General features: G+C 41.3%; 3 protein-coding genes across 3 annotated transcripts; 1 reads left to right on the forward strand and 2 right to left on the reverse strand.

The window, feature by feature from the left end:
* Positions 1–376: 376 nt before the first annotated feature.
* Positions 377–4,638, reverse strand: LOC105021134 (stress-associated endoplasmic reticulum protein 1). The gene is made up of 3 exons (XM_010888609.4): positions 4,387–4,638; positions 4,021–4,096; positions 377–1,395 (listed from the first exon to the last, which is right to left on the reverse strand). Exons 1-3 carry the CDS (start codon positions 4,468–4,470, stop codon positions 1,355–1,357), a joined length of 201 nt encoding a protein of 66 aa, XP_010886911.1. The 5' UTR covers positions 4,471–4,638; the 3' UTR covers positions 377–1,354.
* A 3,374-nt stretch (positions 4,639–8,012) lies between these two features.
* Positions 8,013–12,876, forward strand: selenot1a (selenoprotein T, 1a). The gene is made up of 6 exons (XM_010888608.4): positions 8,013–8,159; positions 9,071–9,181; positions 9,976–10,102; positions 11,774–11,861; positions 12,006–12,174; positions 12,301–12,876. Exons 1-5 carry the CDS (start codon positions 8,020–8,022, stop codon positions 12,128–12,130), a joined length of 591 nt encoding a protein of 196 aa, XP_010886910.2. The 5' UTR covers positions 8,013–8,019; the 3' UTR covers positions 12,131–12,174; positions 12,301–12,876.
* A 1,829-nt stretch (positions 12,877–14,705) lies between these two features.
* LOC105021132 (glutamate-rich protein 6) lies at positions 14,706–18,967 on the reverse strand. Its single transcript, XM_034291518.1, has 11 exons — positions 18,881–18,967; positions 18,669–18,728; positions 18,279–18,380; positions 17,984–18,076; positions 17,594–17,763; positions 16,893–16,951; positions 16,114–16,280; positions 15,761–15,843; positions 15,486–15,638; positions 15,165–15,387; positions 14,706–15,091 (listed from the first exon to the last, which is right to left on the reverse strand). The coding sequence occupies exons 2-11, from the start codon at positions 18,675–18,677 to the stop codon at positions 14,825–14,827; spliced, it is 1,326 nt and encodes a 441-aa protein (XP_034147409.1). The 5' UTR covers positions 18,678–18,728; positions 18,881–18,967; the 3' UTR covers positions 14,706–14,824.
* Between the last annotated feature and the right edge of the window lie 1,611 nt (positions 18,968–20,578).

Raw genomic sequence — 20,578 nt, forward strand, 5'->3', positions numbered from 1 at the left:
AGGCATAGAGAGCTGGACCAGGACCATCTTAGGTCACAATTATTTGCATTGTTGCTGCTTTAAAACAATCTATTCAGGAAAACACATTTTCAGTAGACACGTTTGTACGTATATATATATATATATATATATATAGTACCAGCCAAAAGTTTGGACACATTTACCCATTAGATTGAATGGGTGTGTTCAAATCTTTTGACTTGTACTGTATATGCATGTTAGTGTGTTAGCATTGACCATTAATTAGGTACGTAGACTAAGAACACATTCTTATTTAAGGAAATTACCTCAGAACTGAGACCAACAGCATCATCTAAATTACTGAAATGTGAATACCACAGAAACGTACAGGTATCTCAAAAAATTGCACACAAAATAATGTACCAATATTTTATTGATTCCTCTCTTATATACCCAGCATAGTTCATTCAAAGTAAAACAACCATTTGGTCATTTACATCCTTCCCTTATTCTTCACATCTAAACACTGGTTTAGCGAAGAAAATTACATCTAGTAAGCTTGAGCATTAAACCATTTCAGCTCTCTTGAGGACATAAAACATAAGATCAACTATCAAATATGAAGACCACATCAGACTTTTACTGACCCATATTCAACGGACCGTGGACCAAACAACAATCCCAAAGCCTCAAGAATAGGCAGGACCAATTAATATATTAAAAAAGTAAATTAAGAAAGCTAACCACAAAATTAAGAAAAGTAGGACTGCTTATTATTACATACTAGTTGTTTCTACTATTGAATTATTCTTTTGGCAGGAATCATATCTGACTTCCGATCTTCCATTTAGGCTTGTGTGGCTAAACATCGTTCCATTCTGACCAAAGGAAACATTTAAAAATGTTTTCAATACATGAAATTAAGAGGAAACAATTCATATTCCACTGAAATTACAACAAAGTGGTGGCAAATAAGACTTCCAGAAAGGACCACCCAAATGCTCACAATTCCACAAGATGGCCAACCTGAGACTGACAGAACACATCACCTTATTTCAGAAAATCCACAATAAAAATGCAGTTTTTATGGCTTTTCTTTTGTTCTGGAAAATGTTAACCTCTATCATTTAAGGCACAAGAAAGGAATGACTTGACAGATCTTGCTAAAAGTAAGAGAAATAAAAATAATATAGAAATGGCAAAACAAGAAAAATTAAGAACAAAATGACACTAAAAGTGCAAGACAGTGGCCCATCGTCCTTGGCATAGCTTTGTGCAACTTGAGAACACTGAGAATGTCGATTGAAGGATAATGGGAGGTCAAAGAAGACAGATGTTCCTTGGTTGGACGGAAAACGAAGTGGAATGGATGCGTTACTATTTCTATGCAGTCCTACATGCCCATTCGAATGCTCTGAATGATCTGGAAGATAGCTGTGAAAAAAAGAGAGAAGACATTTTAATGTTAAGAACTTAAACCTACAGGGTTGTTCATGGAGAAGGAAACTGGCTGAGTCAAAGAATCCATGGAATACCCTGACCTAGAACCAAGTGGTTAAATAAAGTAAAGGCTTTTCCTCAATGACGTCACCAGTCGTCAGCAAAGCTTGAAACTGACCAGAAGGTTCCGCCGCAGCGGTCTACTTGGCTTTCGTTTAACTCACCAGTGTCACTTTATCCCATATATATATCCCATTTTTCATTTAAATTGGTGAAAACAGGTGACTCATGTAATTGCTTTATTATGTTCTGCTGGAGTCTCAAAGTGTGGCCAAACCCATTGAATACTAAAAGGCCTGGACTGAAACCAGCAGCAGGAGGACAGGGGGAGTAAGCCAAAATGTCAAACCAGCTCACACAGAAACTGTACAAATAGACTGACCCGGGTTAAAAGACAAACACACTCCTACCGAGAACACTTATCAGAACTTGTGTCCTTTCCCAATATTAGTGGAGGTGGGCCACATGTGCGTTAAAAAGCAAACATTGACAGAGAATGTGTACAAAGGCTGACAAAACCCTTCGGCAGTCACAAGAGACTACTGGCTTGCATACTATATAAGCCATTCTATTGAACATTTTTGTTAAATGCGCAAGGTGCGTTGCCCTGTTGAGTGAACTGCAGCTTGGCCAAGTCTCCCTCATGTTGCATCTGACCATACTACTTGACAAGGGTCATGAAGGGACAATATGTAATCCTGAATAATGAGTACAGTTTGTGTCATTTTGACTAGACCACAATAACTGTCCATCCAGTGCTCTACGATTTCACCCTACCAACTCAAGGTGAGGTTTAGCTTTTAGAGGTGGTTTTACAATACAATTCTCAGTTTTAGCTGTAACAGTTTGCTGTTAAGCCCTCAGTCTGATACTGACTGTAACTCAATGTGAGCTTGTTGGCCTGGGGTGCAGACATCTACAGTAATGTGGGCACACATTGTCACGAGCATCTGGAAGGACAGATCGTTTCTAAAGATAGAGAAAAGTAACAGCCCAATGCAGCTGCCTTGAGGGCCTATGCACAGTACATATCTGAAGAAAACGTTTCGTCTTATGAACACAGACTTCTAATGGATAAGTACCTCTCAAACCATGTGATAGCAGGTGATAACGCCTCAGTCAACCAAGAGCAGGTAGAAAGTGATTGGCTGTTACTGGCCATGAAGTGTACTTTAAAATGTTTAGATCAACTTCCTTTAACAACTGTGGGCACGTTCTTAGCTAAGCTCTGATTAAAGAGTCTATACATCATTACAAATATTTTCATAGAGAAAACCAGATGTTTTAGTCTTTGATATAGTGAAAAGGTAATGGCATTTGTCTTCCTGTAGTAAATTGTGGTTTTTTGGCTATTGACATTTTCCATGTAGAAGGCCCTAGAAAAAAGGAACTCTGTTCTGAAGGGAGGGGTTTACTTCCTTCTAGATATGGTTAATGGTACCGTCTCACTATAAAAGCCGGAGTTGGCGTTCAAATCTAGCTGTGGGAGTTGGAGATTTACAGGGTCAAGCCTAGTCGGCCAAGCTTCATTAGTAGTAATATTCATTTCTGCTACATACTAAAATTACATCAACACAGAGTATAGCCCCTGCAATGGATGATACGCAAAGCTCTAAGTCAACTATATTCCAATGTAGTGTTTTGGCAAGTTCTGCTGCCTGCCTGCAGCAGCCGGGACAGGCAGAGAGGCTATAGGAGAGAAAGGCAGGTTTGGGAGTGCAAGTGTTAACTGCACAAACACAAAGCAGCAGCCGGTGGAGATGTAGCACAGCAGCTAAGCATAGCCTGCTACAGTAGCCAAACGAACTGCTAAACAACCAATACAAATCCCTGGAGAGGTCGGATAAAAGATGATAACGTTGCTGAAACTGCAACACTGTAGCAGCCTTCGCATGAGCCGAGAGATTCCTTAGACCACTCATTGGTTTGGACTGAGAGATACGCCTAATATAAATTGGGCTTATCCCCGTAGAGCCGGAAACATTTCACCTTCCCCCTAAAATTAATGGTTTTAGGGAAAAACAGCTACCCTACATGAGACTGGGCTTCGTCCCAACAATTTGGTGGGGTTAGCAGACTGTGGCTATTTAGACTATTTAAGTGTCAACTCTGACAATCCACATCCCAACCACTTTCCATGTCAAAAATGTTATGAACGCTGCCTCGATCTATATAAGCGTTGGTTCAACGCTATATTCAGCAGCACCATATTAAGTCGTACTAAGTGTCACCTGTGGGAATGTGATCACCTGCACATACTTAAGAGAGAGGAACACATACAACACAATTTTCAATGCGGACCAGGAGAAACTGACCGGGAAAATGTTTTTGCTGGTACTACTCTGAGTACTACACTCAGTACTCTGAGTTCAAGTCACAAACCTTTAGCTTCTATCACACTATCAATCTAAAAGGCCGATATGTAAGCAATACGGATCCATTAGGTTTAACCACAAGCTGTGTATCCTTTCAGATTTATAAATGTGTCTAGGGTGAAGTAGGGAATACCTCCAAATGTTTGCTCATCATTTTCAAATTAAAAACACAAAGATAACTCACCTGAACCACACACAACAAAAATGAAGAGCGCCAACAGCCAGGGTCCCACTGCCACTTTATCATCCTGAGGGTTCCTCTGTGAAACCAAACGGAGTACACATCATGGTACTTACTATGTGCCCATGTCAAACAGAAATAAAACTAAACTTTACATGATGTTCACTTTTCGCAACTACTGACCAAACGTTGACAACATAAGCTCGGTTAGCATGTGCTAAGAAGAACATATGCGAATGTTGACAAAAAGGGAAAACTAACAAACAATACAAAAATAAAGCGTTTGCTTAACGTTACTAGCAATTCATTTTAAGTAGCATACTCCTTGACCCGTTTGCAAACCGAAAGAATAAGGTACACAAATGTTACCGTGGACTTGGCTACGTTGCCTCTTTGTGTTATGTTCTTGCTGTGTTTTTCGTTGGCCATACGAATCCTCTGTTTTGCGACCATCTTCCAAATAAGTAGGGTATATTTTATTACAAATAGATACGTGTGTGAGTTATATATGCGGTTATTGGGGCTCACTAATGTACCACCCTAGTTCAGAGTAAAACAATGCTCGAAAGGAAGAATAAAAAGCAGTGCAGATGTCTACGTATACACATCTTAACCCCGCCCACCAAAGAAGACCGCATTTCGAACTATTTGGTATATCTTTCCGCAACCCATCGTGTGACGATATAGTTCTTCTAATGCCCTCTGGAAATTCCGTAACAAAATCTGCTACCGCAGTTTCAAATGCTGGTCCTTAGGCTGACAAATATGTATATATTTAAAGAATCGAACTTGTTCAACTCATGTGGCATTCATCTAGTAAAGGCAATATTATTTTCATAAATTCTGTTGCGGTACCATTTATGATTGCGGATGAAGTGTGCAATGAGATAACTTTTAGCGGAAATTGACTCATCTGGTTGCGCATCCACAGTTCCGTTCGCTCTTGTGATGTGGTCTTTAACGATGACGTGTATCTATTTACCTGTGACACCGCAACTAACTATGGCTGCGAATGGAGTAGTCCATTCAGGAAGGTGGTTAATAATAGTAATAGTCCTTAACGGTGGGCTTTTTATATGGGTGACATCTATGCTACATATAATATTTCTAAAAAACGAAATGTATTTCAAAATTATGAAGAAGAAAGCTACACACTCAAATACATTTGTTGACGCTAAATAGATTTTTAGTGGGAACTGGAATTCAGTTAAAGTTCCTCAAATGGATAGATTTACTCCAAAAATTATCAGATTGAATTATCATTCAGATTTTAATCATCTATGTCTTGATTTTGATGTTTTTAATAAATGGAGGTACAGAAACACTGACAAAAAGCTATTTACATGGAATTTTTGCGATTTGTCCAAGCAATCCAGAATATATTTTTGGTTAATATCTACAATTCTGGAAAAATGTGTTGCCGATGTTTAGATTGAAGCTTGAATTATATATTAGATTAACTGGTACTAGGGTTGAATTTGACAATAAAGATGTAATGATTTTATTTAATAATCATAGCTGGATCAGAACAAAATCTTCATAATACATTTGTTTATTGTGTATTACAAATGTTTATAAATAAATATAAATGGGCAAAGGAAAACCGTAGTTTTGTACTTTTTAAACTTTTAAATATACTCTGTATATTTTGTTACTTTTTATTTAAAAAATCTCAGATAAATAAATCACCGATGACATACTGTACAACACATAATGTGTTGTTGATTTGACATGATGAGAAAATATGGTTTCACAAGCAAAGTGAAATTATGACGAACAAAGTAAAAAATACAAAATAATTTAGATCAATCAATTTAAAAAAAAGAACAACAGAAATATCCAAAAAAATATGTTATTATAATAATAATAATAATAATACATTTTATTTGGCGGACACCTTTCTGAGCACTCACGTATCTTACATAGTAAAGACAGCATTTACACATAGAGGAAAAAAGACTGCAACCTGGTATTGGGTGTAGTACAAACATTTTAAATAAAATAAATATGAAACTACAGGTTAAAAGCTTTCTGGAAAAGATATGTCTTTGGTATTTTTTTTCAATAACTAACTGTGTCTGCATGTCAATTGTGTGGCTGATGCACGTTCCAGAGCCTAGGTGCTGAGCAGGTAAAAGCCCTCGCACCCATAGTTGATAGGCGGAACGAGGGGGTGACAAGAATACCAGCAGAGGCAGAGCGGAGGGAGCGAGAGGGGACATAGCCAGGCAGGAGGTCAGAGAGGTCAGCAGAGGCAGAGCGGAGGGAGCGAGAGGGGACATAGCCAGACAGGAGGTCAGAGAGGTCAGCAGAGGCAGAGCGGAGGGAGCGAGAGGGGACATAGCCAGACAGGAGGTCAGAGAGGTCCGCAGAGGCAGAGCGGAGGGAGCGAGAGGGGACATAGCCAGGCAGGAGGTCAGAGAGGTCAGCAGAGGCAGAGCGGAGGGAGCGAGAGGGGACATAGCCAGGCAGGAGGTCAGAGAGGTAAATATGTGCAAGATTATGGAGGGCTTTATAGATGAGGAGGAGGGTCTTAAATTCAATTCGGTAGAGCACAGAAAGACAGTAAAGACTGATAAGAATGGGTGTAATGATTTTGTATGAGTGAGGATTCTGGCCGCTGAGTTCTGAACCAGTTGGAGTGTGTTGGTGAGTTTTTTGGGAATACTGGTGAGTACAGTGTTGCAGTAATCAAGTCGAGAAGTGACAAGGGCATGTATGAGTGTTTCAGTGCTGGCGTTTGACAGAGAGGGTCACACACCAGTATTTTGCTTTGATTAGGAAAATTATGTATATTGTTAAAATAAGTTAATGCAGCGTAACAATGACACGACAGTAACACGACAGTGACATAATGGAAGGAATGTGTGTGTGGTTCAGGTCTAACAAATATATTAATACCTGACAAATTGTCCCCACAAGGTCTTTTAACCGGTCACCACTAAAAAAATGCCCTATGAGATTTAAGTTAAAATGTCTAATTTGGGCTAGTGTTAAAATTGGTGTTACTTTTTCGTTTTGGCATTATGGTTTGAGCATGAAATTCTATTAAGAATTAGAGGTGATGTTTAGCATTGGGGTTAAGGGTTAGAGTGGAAGGTAAGGTTAGTTTTAGTTTAAATATTGCTTTTTTAGTCAGGCTTTTGAGCTCATCTCCAGGTCTCAAGACTTGTGATAGATTTAGTGTAGTTCCACTGTAGGCAAAACAAAGGATTTAGCTTTCTTGATTCAGGATTTTAACCCCTCAGTTTATGATCTGGTTTTGATCCTCTCTAACACGACTGTCACTAGATGTTACAGACATAAAGTCAAAACTTATAACAATCTCCTAAAACCAAAATGTGCATTTGGTTCTTTATTTAAGAGTAGGGTTAGACATAAGGTTATTAGTGTGGTTAAATTAAGGGTTACAGTTTAAAATCAGACTCTACAAAAATAGATTGTAGAAATGGATATGAGATTAATCATAATAATGGAAGTGGTTGTTTTATTTTTCATAAGTTTGCTGGAACAAATTATTTCAACCAATTTAATTCACCATAGGCTTTTAGACACTAGATATTCCGGCTGGCGGCCCCTGGTGGCCTGCAGCCCAATGTCCCTAGGTCTTCAACCCTCTCCTCAGGGTCATCTAGACCAGTGTTTTTCAACCCTGCTCCTGGAGGCACACTGCCCTGCATGTTTTAGATCCCTCTTTGCACTATCACATCTGATTCAAATTAGCAAGTCCTTGATGAGCTACATCAGGTATGGGAGGGCAGTGCCTCCAGGAGCACTGATCTAGACATTTCACAGTGTTGCTGTAGCCCAGAACAGGCACACCTGATTCGCTAATCAAGTGCTTAGTTGACCAGTCTAATCAGGTGCTCTAGCATGTATGAAATACATGGCAAGGCTGGGGACCCCCTGAGGAGGCACTACCTCTGTTTACCATGACGCGTAACTGACTCCACCTCCCTCCTGCAACATATTCACACGAGACGTTAACCAGATCGTACAAGAATGGCGAAGAGGTGGCTACCCTTCTCGCTTCTATTTCTGGGAGTTCTCTCCCTGTACAGTGCTGCGTCCGCTGATAACAGCGGCATTAAGAAGATGAAAATGCAATTTGCAACAGGACCACTTCTTAAATTTCAAATCTGGTAAGAGACGTTGTTATTATACTACTATGTATTATTGTATCGTGGCTCAGCTAACGCAGGTAGCTAAGTAGCCCATTTGCCCGGCGTGTGTATGTTGCTGTCAGGCGAAATGTCCTTGATATAAATCCAAAATCCTTATAATTAACATACAACCAATTTGGTTCTCAAACAGGTAACGTTAGAGAGTAGCTTATTTATGTTCCTAGTAATAGCTAGTTAACTAACCAACTTTTGAATCAATTAAATTGGCTCACGAATCTGGAAGCGTCGTTAGCTAGATGGCTACACTATAACGTTGCTTAACAAGCTAATATGACGTGCTAGCTAAGGCAGAGCACAGTTAACTTGGCTAGCTTATGCTAGTTAGTAAAATCTGCTGAATCTTATTAGCTAATGTAAGGACTGCACTAATCTATTCAACACAGTGGTAATCTGAGACAGAACACAGTTGACCATTCAAACCGTCTGGAGTGAGAGAGGGTAAAATCAATATAAACTCCACTTCCGCTGTCAAATACCTAATCCTACGATTTCGTCCACTTCCTCTGGGAACAACCGGTTGGATCCATTTCTAAAAGCACCAAATATTGACTAGAGAATGCCGTTTCGTTTACTGTGTAATTACTTCGTTTGTTTAGTTTCATTATGTAATTTGACGTTAGATAAACCCGATACCATGCATTGGAATGACCCAACTCTTTCAAGTCAGCCTCGACATACAAATGCACGGAAGTCATAAATATAACCTTGGATCGTTGGTGCAGGGTGGTTGTTTCTGGGTTTGACCGTGACCCAAGTGTATCTTGTCTTGTCTCTGAGGATTATGTGTTTTTCTCAGTGTGCATCACTGTCTGTTCCCCTGACTCCGTTGGCTGCCTGTATTTATTTGCCTCTCTTCATCTGTCCCCCAGTATCTCCTGAGGTTACAAGCGGGTGTTTGAGGAGTACACGCAGGCCTTGTACCAGCGGTACCCAGACATCCGCATTGAGGGGGAGAACTTCCTTCCGCTTCCCCTCTACCGGTAAGTCACAGTATGCCTCGACTTGCCATGGAAACCCTTGATCGTTGAATTGAAAGCCTATGGCGACGTGCGCTCCTATGTCTGACTGTTGGCAGTGTATCGACGGGAACGGGACATTTGGCCTATAGACAAGTCCGCAATGTCTCCCAGGCAGAGGAGTGAGTTCTTGGCTTTGTTCAGATTTACATTCAAGCTCTTTTAACACGAATGGACCCTGAACTTAATTGAGGGCCCAACCAGTTATACAGTAGTTAAGTTCTTGGTGAAATGAGACTGGGACACTACGCGCTTCAGAGCACACCTTGTCAGGTGCGGGCTCCCCTTTCTGTCTTATAGTTAATATCTGCGCCTTTGTTGTTCTATCCTGTATTATCTATTTTATGTAGATAATACAGCAGTTCTAAATTTCTGGCTATCTATGTAAATTACTCTACTGCCTTAGCTCTCCATTAACGTTGCCTGGGGAACATCTGAACTATGCTATATAACTTGGTCTAGAATTAAAACGCTATTCAAACAGCTGGCCCTGCCCTGCATATACAGCTCTGGAAAAAATTAAGAGACCACTACACGTTTTTCTTTCCTTTCTGAAAAAGGGTTTTGAGTGAAGAATTAAAGGGTTAAGAGACCACTGCAAATTGATCGCTTCTGTTCCTCACTCAAAACCTTCCTTTTCAACTTTTGGAAAGGAAAGAAAAAGTTGCAGTGGTATCTTCATTTTTTCCGGAGCTGTATATGATGGTGATTCTACCCCAGTTTTTGGATGTTGACATTATCTTGTTTGCTGTCCTCAGACACATCGCTTCCTTCCTGTCCATGTTCAAATTGGCACTGATTGGATTGATTATCATTGGTAAGGACCCCTTCGCCCTCTGTGGAATGCAAGCTCCAGGCTTCTGGGTCTGGAGTCAAGAAAATAAGGTGAGACTCCTATCTTGAATGTTACTTGGTGTTAGCAACATATGGGTCTATCTACAGATATGAATATGGATGGATGCTAGGTCTATATCTCAGTGGTAGTTAAGCCATGATTTAAGTTCACTCAACTCAACTGCATTGAGGGTAGTCATACACAAGAATAGTCTCTGCCCCCTTAAGGTGTGTGTGCCAGCCAGCCTACCCATGGGATTTTATTAACACCTAATTGAAGATTGTGTGAAAGTGTTGCAGTATTTGTTGTGTTTTGGTTGTCAGTCTGGTTTCCCAAGGCAACATGCTGTTAAAGCAGGGATCACACTTCCTATAAACTTCAGACAAATGCTGAAGACTGTGGGCTAACAAATGTAACTGGGTATGCTTTTAAAACCAGTTTGTATAGTTAGAGTCATAGCTGTGGAATTCTACCATGCAGCTATAATGTACGATACAGGAAAACAATGCTTACTATATAATGCCCTTCAAGCCCATTACAGATTAGTATTCCACAGTGTGGTGGGATTTGCAGTACCAGTCAAGTTTGGGCACCTACACATTTAAGGGTATTTCTTTATTTTTGCCATTTTCCAAATTGTTGAACAAAACGATGAAAAAACACATTTAATCAAGTATGCAAAAAGAAACAATTCCATCATTAATATAAAACATGAACTAAGGTCTGTCAATCTGGAAACTATCAAAAACGTACGTTTCCCAGAGTTACCTCTGCTGCAGTGGAAATGTTAGTGTTACCAGCCACAGAAATCGGAAAATGACTGCACGCCAGATTGCTGCTTGAATGAATGCTTCACAGAGTTCAAGTAACAGACACGTTTCAACATCAACTGTTCAGAGGACAATGCGTGTATCAGGGCTTAATGGTTGAATTGTTACCAAGAAACTGCTACTTAAGGACACCAATATGAAGAGACTTGCTTGGGCCAGAAATGGACGTTAGACTGGAAATCTGTTCTTTGGTCTGATAAGTCATAATTAGACAGTGGTTGAACAGATCTTCGCATGCGTGGTTCCCACTGTGAAACACGCAGGTGTGATGGTGTGGGGGTGCTTTGCTGGTGACACTGTCAGTGATTTATTTAGAGTTCAAGTCACTCAACCAAAAAGGCAACCACAGCATTCTGCAGCTATATGACATTCCATCAAGGTGTAGGAATACAACATTCCTATACCTTGATAACAGCAAAGCTCTTACCAAGGTAAAGGGTGGCTTCTTTGAAGAATCTAAAATATAAATGTATTTAGATTTGTTTAGCTATTTTTTTTTTTTTTTTTCTATTATTCAACAGTGTGGAAAAAGCTAAAGCCTAAGACACCCTTGAATGAGTAGATATGTCCAAACCTGACTCATGGTACTGTATGTAAATGTGCCAGGGTTATGGAAGCAGTAACATGGGTGAACTATAGTCCTGTCTGTACCTGCTTTGACACCGGCTGTGTACACAGACATTTGGCTATGGAACAGTTTGAGATTGTCTTGACGTATTACTTGCTGCTTCAAATTTATTTGACCAGTTACCTATTCAAAGCATGTTGTTTTTTGTTTTGGAATAATGTTGAAGTATTGAATTAAACGTAACAAAAAAAAAAGAACTTTTCCCCCGGCTCGTATCGTGTCACGTGGTCTGTTAATGTGTTTCACTTCTGCTTCTCTCAAAGATCTATGCCTGCATGATGGTGTTCTTCTTCAGCAACATGATCGAAAACCAGTGCATGTCAACAGGGGCTTTTGAAATCACATTAAATGGTAAGGCTCCCTCTGTCGCGTTGTGTTCAATATGAACAGCTCCCTGGCGGAGCCCGCGTACATATCAATGAAAGCGTGCGTCACCATAAATTGCTGGACCGAGAAATGCGTTGAGACGTTTTTTTTTTGTTCCTCCTCGGGTAGATGTGCCAGTGTGGTCCAAGCTGGAGTCGGGTCACCTGCCCTCCATGCAGCAGCTCGTCCAGATCCTGGAGAATGAGATGAAGATGAACGTGCACATGGACACACTCCCGCACCACCGCTCCTAACCCCAAGTGTGCTCCCCCTCGGATGGCGCCAAAGACCCCTCCGCGTATGGACCTTTCCCACATAACTGCCGCTTCGTTGTAGTTGTTGACCGAAGACGTTTTTCGTCTTAGGTTTGAATGGGCATTATGGACTCCATTTCCTGATTCTCCTTAATTTTTTCCCCCTGCAGGTTTGAGGTGGGTTTCTCGATGGGCAGTGAGGTGATGTTTATGAAGGTCTGTGCTGAAGGCAGGAAGACTGCTAGCTCAGACTGGATGTCCCCCCCATTGCTTCTCACCACATCCCTTAGAGATGCCCCGCCCCTAATGCTGGACTGGGATCCATGGCAACCGTGACGGCTCTACTACTACTACTACTGCAAATCATTTATCCTGGTTCAATAAACATTCGGTTTGGGCTCTTGTGCTCACAAGGATCAAGTCAAGCTCAGCGCTCCTGACATTCATGTGGACGGTCTGACATTAGAGACTTATTGATTTCCCCCGCCCCGTTCAGATTGCAGGTCTTTAGTTGGCCGAAGAGAATCGATCCATCTGCGCTAGTCTTGACGCTAATTCTTTGAGCCATTATGTATAGTTTAACCACTGTTAGTCCTAAATTAGCGTAGCTGCCTGTATCGCCTCTGACATTGTATGTGCATTGTAATAGCGTTTCCAAATTTGCATTTATTAACTGTTGTAATTTTTATATTTCTTTCCGTAGCTGGAAGTGGAGTTTAGAAGATTAATAAAATGTCTAATTGTGAGAGTTGTGAGGTTTATGGCTTTGCTGGGTGTGTGGAATGTTAACAGATTTTTGTGGTGTTATGAGGATTCATGAATGATTTACTTGAGTGAGTAAGCAGACCAGGTCAAAGGATAAACAATAGTTTCAAAAGTACTCCACATAGTCCTTTCGTCCTACATTTGAAAAGACTAACTGGAATGCACTCAGAATACAGGAGACCAATGTCTTGGCAGATTTAAAATGTATCTAATCATTTTGAAAATGTGATTTATGAATTTCCTCTGTCACCATATACTGTATACCATTCAAATGTTTGGGGTCACTGCAATGTTTCACATGTTTTCCAATGGAGGAAACATTTCCTCCATTTGCAACAATTACAGCCTTGCAGACCTTTGGTGTTTCCGTTGTAAATTTGAGGTAATTTTCAGAGATTTCACCCCATGCTACCTGAAGCAGGTCTCACAAATTGGATTGGCTCGATGGGCACTTATTTACCATACGGTCAAGCTCCAAAAGGTTTTCTAATTATCAGTTAGCCTTTTAAAAGTGTTTTCTTGGATTAGCAAATAAGGCGTGCCATTGCAACACGAACGGATGGTTGCTCATAATGGGTACATCGTGGTCATAAAGGGATGGACATGGTCAGAAACAATGCTCAGCTAGGCCGTGTTGTGGCTTCACAAATGCTTTGCTGCATACCTCGGTTGTAACGAGTGGTTATTTCAGTCAGAGTTGCACTTCTATCAGCTTGAATCAGTCGGCCCATTCTCCTCTGACCTCTAGCATCAACAAGGCATTTTCGCCCACAGGACTGCCGCATACTTTTTCCCTTTTCACACCATTCTTTGTAAACCCTAGAAATGGTTGTGCGTGAAAATCCCAGTAACTGAGCAGATTGTGAAATACTCAGACCGGCCCGTCTGGCACCAACAACCATGCCACGCTCAAAATTGCTTAAATCACCTTTCTTTCCCATTCTGACATTCAGTTTGGAGTTCAGGAGATTGTCTTGACCAGGACCACATCCCTAAATGCATTGAAGCAACTGCCATGTGATTGGATGATAAGAAATTGCATTAATGAGAAATTGAACAGGTGTTCCTAATAATCCTTTAGGTGAGTATATTTCCAATTCTCCAAGGGTATCCAAACTTTTGAGCATAACTGTATGTTGAGAGCAAGCTATAGTCAGTTTGGCTCTGGGGAATTTTCATGATGCCTTCTGCTGTAGGAAATAAACAGTTTTTGTGGTGATAAACAGTTTTTGTGGTGAGAGGTTTTGGTCCTGATAGACCTCAACCTTCTGCCAGAGGGAAAAGTTCTGAATCGTGCATTTTCAAGGTGAAAATGTAGGTTCTATGATTAAGGTGTTGAGCAACAGCAACTTGGATTATGCTGGACTCTTTCATTCTCAATCAAAAAGAGATTATGCAACAGACCACAAAGGAAAAACAATTTTAGGGGTTCTTTCAAAAGTATGTTAATTGAGCTCTGGGGTTGAATTTTTTAGGAGATTTCTTTGAGGAACCATTTAAAGTAGTTATTTCAAATCCCCTTTTACATTTTGTCTTGAACTGATAGGGGTTCTTCCACAGTGTCAATATGAAAAACAAAAGAATCCTTCTTTTTAAATTGTAATCTGGCTATACACCATTCGATTAAATTAAAAACTACTTTACTGTTGATCCTGCTTGTAGATGTGTATTGTGTGTTTCTACAAATACAATTTTAATTTGATTTACATTTAAAATTACATACTGATGATTTCTTGTGTAAATCAAACACAATTAATATAATGTTTTCACAACAGGATTGCAATTAAGCTAATTTATTTTGGCAATATTGTGTAGTTTCAGCTTTCAGAGTCAGGCTTTTTACACATCACACACCTAATCTGAGATCTCAAAAGGCAAATGTGTGTCAGTCTGTATGTTGCCTGCTTGGTGTGACGACCAAAGTAAAGATCACAGGCAATCCTGAAGGCACCTCTGGACAAACGCCCTCTCACTCTCCTCAAGCTGAATGGAACAACTTAAGTTCAACAGCCTTTTGGCCAGAGAAAGAAGACTCAGGGTTGGTGCAGCTCTCCGGCGCCTCGGGTTGGAGGGGGATCTCAGGCATTGGTGGAGATGCCTGATGATCTGATGGACCTCAAACCGCCCAGCCATCAGAAACAACTCCTCTTTGGATGTTAAGGAACCTGGAGCATTACTGATCCCCTGAGCTGCTGGCTGTTAACAATACAAACGCTCGTTATCCACAAGGTCTTTGTTGGCGTGGACGTGTTACGGTTGGTTGGCTCACCTGCACACAAGCCCCCACGCTGAACTTTGCCTGCTGGCCACCGGCAAGGAAAGAGACGAATACGTGTTCCTGTCCCAGGACCCGCACCCCCATGCTGCTGTTTAGAGACAGGAAGACGGGCCGTAGGGGAGTGGGTGTCTGGCCGTGGGCGCTCCAACGCCATCTTTTGATCCTGGCCCCTGCCTCATTCAGACACTGACCCCCGGACACATCCAAGCTCAGCCTGGGAAGCACGGTGATGGTTAGGGCCTGGACATTACCCGGGACAAGAACCCTTTTTCCATCAACATTAACACGTAATAATCTGGGTGGCTGTCTTACCAGACATTACCATTGCTGTGGTAACATGTGGCCCTCCCATCAGAATGGAACAGGGCCCTGATTGGATGGTCATGGGTGCGGTCATCGTACACAATGCATACCTTCCTTCTTTCGTCGGAGATGATGATCAGGGCCAGGTAGCCAGAGGGATAGCTGTTTTGCTCAACAATAAGGACGGAATACATCCACTGCCAAATATGCGTTATACATTTAAACAGGACCACGGTTTTCCGATCTCCAACAATCAGCTGATCTACTTGGATGTGAAAGGATACTAAACCTGGCCAGTACTGTCCGGGAGTATGGTGAGAAACTTCATCCCGCAGGCGTAATACTTTTCCAGAACTCCTGCACCTTCCTGTCAATGCCAAACATAGGGACACATGTGTGCTGTCATTTCAGGTGTGAAATCATGACTCATGTCTCTGAACTGTTCTTAAGACCCATCATGACCCTGATGGGCAAATTGCATGCAAATATCGGCAGAAAATTATTTAAAGATAGATTTTTCTTTCCGACCTTTCTTATGCATTATATGGCAGGTAGGGTTTTTTCTGAGGTCCACTGCCTTGGAGGAAGAGTCTACTGCTGGGCATTCCTAGCTTACAAGGTCAAAAGCCATTTGTACCTGATGTGGAGACATTCCGAACTTAGAAGACGCATGGTCAGAAAGTAGTTCTCCCTGTTGTTTTTCCAGGTCCTCCTCAAACGCAGGATGCTGTGTAACGGCCGACTGTACCTCTTTGGGTGTACAGGTGGATAGCAGAAAGCTGATGGTCCTACAGAAGTGTGTGTCTAAAAGGCAGGACAGCGTGGTTGAGATCCACAACCTTTTAAATTCACCAAGTGAATGGAAGCAAATTGCTTTTTATTCCACAATAGGAATGATAAACAGTTCCTTCACAAAGTATTCAGACCCCTTCACTTTTGTCCACATAATGATGTGTTATTGATTTCATTTACAATTGTTTAAAATGTTATATACCCCATAAGCATAAAGCGAAAGCACGTTTTTAGAAATGTCTGCCAATTTATTATAAATAAAATATAAAAATATCTCATGACACGTCTGTAATGGCCTTGAGTTGCCCAACTAAAGCTGGGACTTAACCCAAATTGAACTTCTTTGGGTAGATTTGAAGACCACAGTTTGACAACGTTCCCCATCCAATCTGACAGAGCTTGAGAGGGCCTGTTAGGAAGAATGGGAGAAACTGCCAAAATCCAGGCATGTAAAGCTGGTAGAAGCATACCCACAACAAAGTGAGGAGAAAGTGAAGGGGTCTGGAAACTTTCTGAAGGAAATGTACATATATCTTTAAGTAACTGAATTGAGTATTTCCACAGAACTTGTATCAAAATTTGCAGTGATGAACTCGCACTCTGGGTTCACGGTTGCATACTCACAGCTATCTTCAGATGGGTGGGTTGGTTGTACCTCCTGGTAGAGTCGCTCTCGTTGCTTTCTGAGGACAAAGAGGATGAGTTTGCCAATGCTTTGGTTGTAAATTTGTGTGGGTTTCACACTTTTACTAACCTTGCTGCCCATGTGAGCGCAACTCAGCATGTGAGCCTGTCACAACAACCCAAGATGGCCATAATGTGAGTGATCAAATCATTGTACGGGAGTTTTTTTTTCAGAGTAACGTACTTGTTGTCTTGACTAACAGATCAGAATAATACACGGCATGGCTCCAAGTGGAGTTGTTTCTACAATGTTTGACAATGTTAAGCTTGTCCATTACACCCAGTCTGGCCTGAGCCAGCAACTTCATAATTATGCTAAAAAGCAGGAGGCACCTGAATGGTGCAGCGCTAAAGCCAGTGCCACTCAGTTCGCCATGTCGTTAGTAGACTGGAGTTAGATTAGCCAAGGGGTCCCATGGAGGGTAGTGCAATTGGTCAACACTGTCCGTGTTTCAGGGGTTAGCGACTGATATTATTTTACATTGCTGTAGTACATGGCTCAACTGTACGAGACACAAGTCTCAGCTTGACTTCCCTTTAAAGTCAAGCTGAGACTTGTGTAAAATAAGAAATGTTATTATTCTCACTAGACATGAAATTTTGACCCTCTATTTTGACCTATAACCCCTGACCCATCAGACCTGCGCGCCGCTCTTTCTCTTGCTTGGACCTGCAGCTCCTCCTCCTTCCTGGTTTGTTGGTTGTCAGGCGTGAGCGTTGCATCGTCCTCTGGGTCAGGTCTCTGCAGGACAAGCCACCTCTCATGGGCCAGCATCTCACACATCTGCTGGTACTGGGCACAGCAGAACAGCTGTGTGTCCCAGGGGACCGTGGGATTAAGGAAACGGTACAGAGATCAGTTCACAAAAATGTGTGTTTGTGTGTGTTACCATTTCACTAACCAGGTGGGGATCACCAATCCTTATTGAAAGAAGGAGACGAGTAGGTCACCACAAGGAGAAATACCAAATTCTGGTCAGGAGGTTACGTGCCAGGTGTTTGCCTTTAACGTCCATGTCATTCAGCCTTACCTCTGGTTCCTCTGCAAACGCTCGGTCAAGTGGAGGCTTGGCTTTCTCTCCACAGTACTCACACAGCACAGGAGAATCGCTGAAGGATTGGGGCTGGAAAACAGAGGTGAGTGATGATGAAAAAAGATTTACTATGACCACTACTGCTACTACTCCTCATCATGATAATACTATTAATAATTAACAATATTAATGTAATATTATAATATAGCAATTTTGAAACTACGGTCTCACAAAATAATCACACTGATATCAGTACCAATGTGCTTGTGGACTGATAGGTAAAATGAGATACCTCTGGAAGGAGGTCCCTTGGGTCTGAAGCTGGGTCCTGGGACTCCCGCTTATATCGAAGAACTCCCAGAAAACCAGAGGTGGGAGTCGGTGGATCTGTCAACTGTACATGATCATCTTAATATATATGCTTTATCTTATATTAAACTGTCTTTGCAAAATTGTCCTGTAAACCAGGAAATGCTCATTTATACTGTCGTATATTGAAGTTTAAAAGGCTAGTGAGGCTTTTAGTTTCCACTAAACATGACAGACTTGATTTGCCTGAATTAAAATTGTATTATCTTCCTGCTGTAGCAAACTGGCACATTTTATGATATGGCATCTCTAAGTAGTCAGGAAGAGAAAGAAAAAAGTAGAGACCTAGTCTTGGATTTTACATTTCTCTTACATGGTCCATTAGCAAAAATAACTTCAGTGAGTTCCTGCTCTAAAGTAGAAGACGATTCATCTGAAAAATATAAAGATTATTGGACAACATTGTCCAATCAGTATGAAGTGAGACTTCAGGTCATCTGTAAATCAGTAGGAATTATATCATCTGGTTAAATTAAATGTTCAGTCAAAGAAGTTCAAGTGAAAGGACATCAAAAACCTTTCCACCTGTCTCATGCACATGCTCCTCTCTCTCATGGGTCAGAATGGTGACATCATCCTTATGGAAGCCTCGATTGTGGCCACCTAAATCTTCAGCCTCTTTTCAGCAAAAGATAGACACAATCATAGAGTATATGCTTACACACACACACAAACACACAATCAGGCATATGCTTAAATAAATCCATGCACTCACTGTAATGCTGTGTCTGGTTGAAAAGCTTGTAGTGCCACCTCCTAATGTTTGTCAGTAACTGTGGAGATGAAATAGCTGTGTGGGGCTTTCGGGACCTAATCCCTAACCAGGATGTTGGACAGTAAAAAAAAAAATAGAAACAACAATAACAAGCTTAGTCCAGGAAGTAAGGAGGGTTAAAATGGAAAAAGGACAGCTACATTTAGTTTTAGATATACAGCGGGGAGAACAAGTATTTGACACACTGCCAGTTTAGCAGGTTTTCCTACTTAAAAAGCATGTAGAGGTCTGTAGACCTCTACAAAAAATCATACAATGTGATTTTCTGGATTTTTATTTTAGATTCCGTCACTCACAGTTGAAGAGTACCTATGATAAAAATGACAGACCTCTACATGCTTTGTAAGTGGGAAAACCTGCAAAATCGGCAGTGTATCAAATACTTGTTCTCCCCACTGATGTTGTGTAACGCGTTGATAATGTCCCCTCAGATGTGCCTCAGATTGAGACATCAGACATGCAAAATATTTCTGTTTGGGGCAGGGCTGTTGGGGTAGGTTGGAGAGGACTCTGATTTTTTTATTGCCCCACCCCCACCAGAAACAATGGGCCATTGAGATGTCTTGCCCTCTGTTTTGCCTTCTGTCTTACCTTCTGTCTTACCTTCTGTCTTGCCCTCTGTCTTGCCCTCTGTCTTGCCCTCTGTCTTACCTTCTGTCTTGCCCTCTGTTTTGCCCTCTGTCTTACCTTCTGTCTTACCTTCTGTCTTGCCCTCTGTCTTGCCCTCTGTCTTGCCCTTTGTCTTGCCCTTTGTCTTGCCCTCTGTCTTGCCCTCTGTCTTGCCCTCTGTCTTGCCCTCTGTCTTGTCCTCTGTCTTGGCCTCTGTCTTGCCCTCTGTCTTGGCCTCTGTCTTGGCCTCTGTGGGGCTGAGTCAGTGAGCCGATCAGAGTGGCACTGACCGGGGAAAGATAAAGCAGTCTTTGAGTTGGCTGTCTCAGTTCATATACTATCTGTTCAGACTTACCTTATGTAGACCCTCCAATTCAGCATACATATAAAGAAAACACAAATATAGGAAAATACACAGACAATCATAAAATAAAAGAAACACAAAAAATGTATTGTTTAGTCACTGCAAACCTATTAGCTAATAAGGTTTTACTACGATTTTAACATAATTAAACTAATGAGAAATTGATGAGTCCTCACATTTTTTGACTCTCAATTCGCTATGTCGTCAGACGACTGGAGTTAGAATCTGGCTCTCTGATTAGCCAAGGGGTCCCATGGAGGGTAGTGCAATTGGTCACCACCGTCCGTGTTTCAGGGGTTAGTGACTGATATTATTTTACATTGCTGTAGTACAAGGATTATTAGGAACACCATACTAAAACTGTGTTTGACCCCCTTTCGGCTTCAGAACTTAATTCTACGTGGCATTGATTCAACAAGGTGCTGAAAGCATTCTTTAGAAATGTTGGCCCATATTGATAGGATAGCATCTTGCA

Source organism: Esox lucius, chromosome 3 (genome assembly GCF_011004845.1).
Source record: "Esox lucius isolate fEsoLuc1 chromosome 3, fEsoLuc1.pri, whole genome shotgun sequence".
NCBI lineage: Eukaryota > Metazoa > Chordata > Actinopteri > Esociformes > Esocidae > Esox > Esox lucius.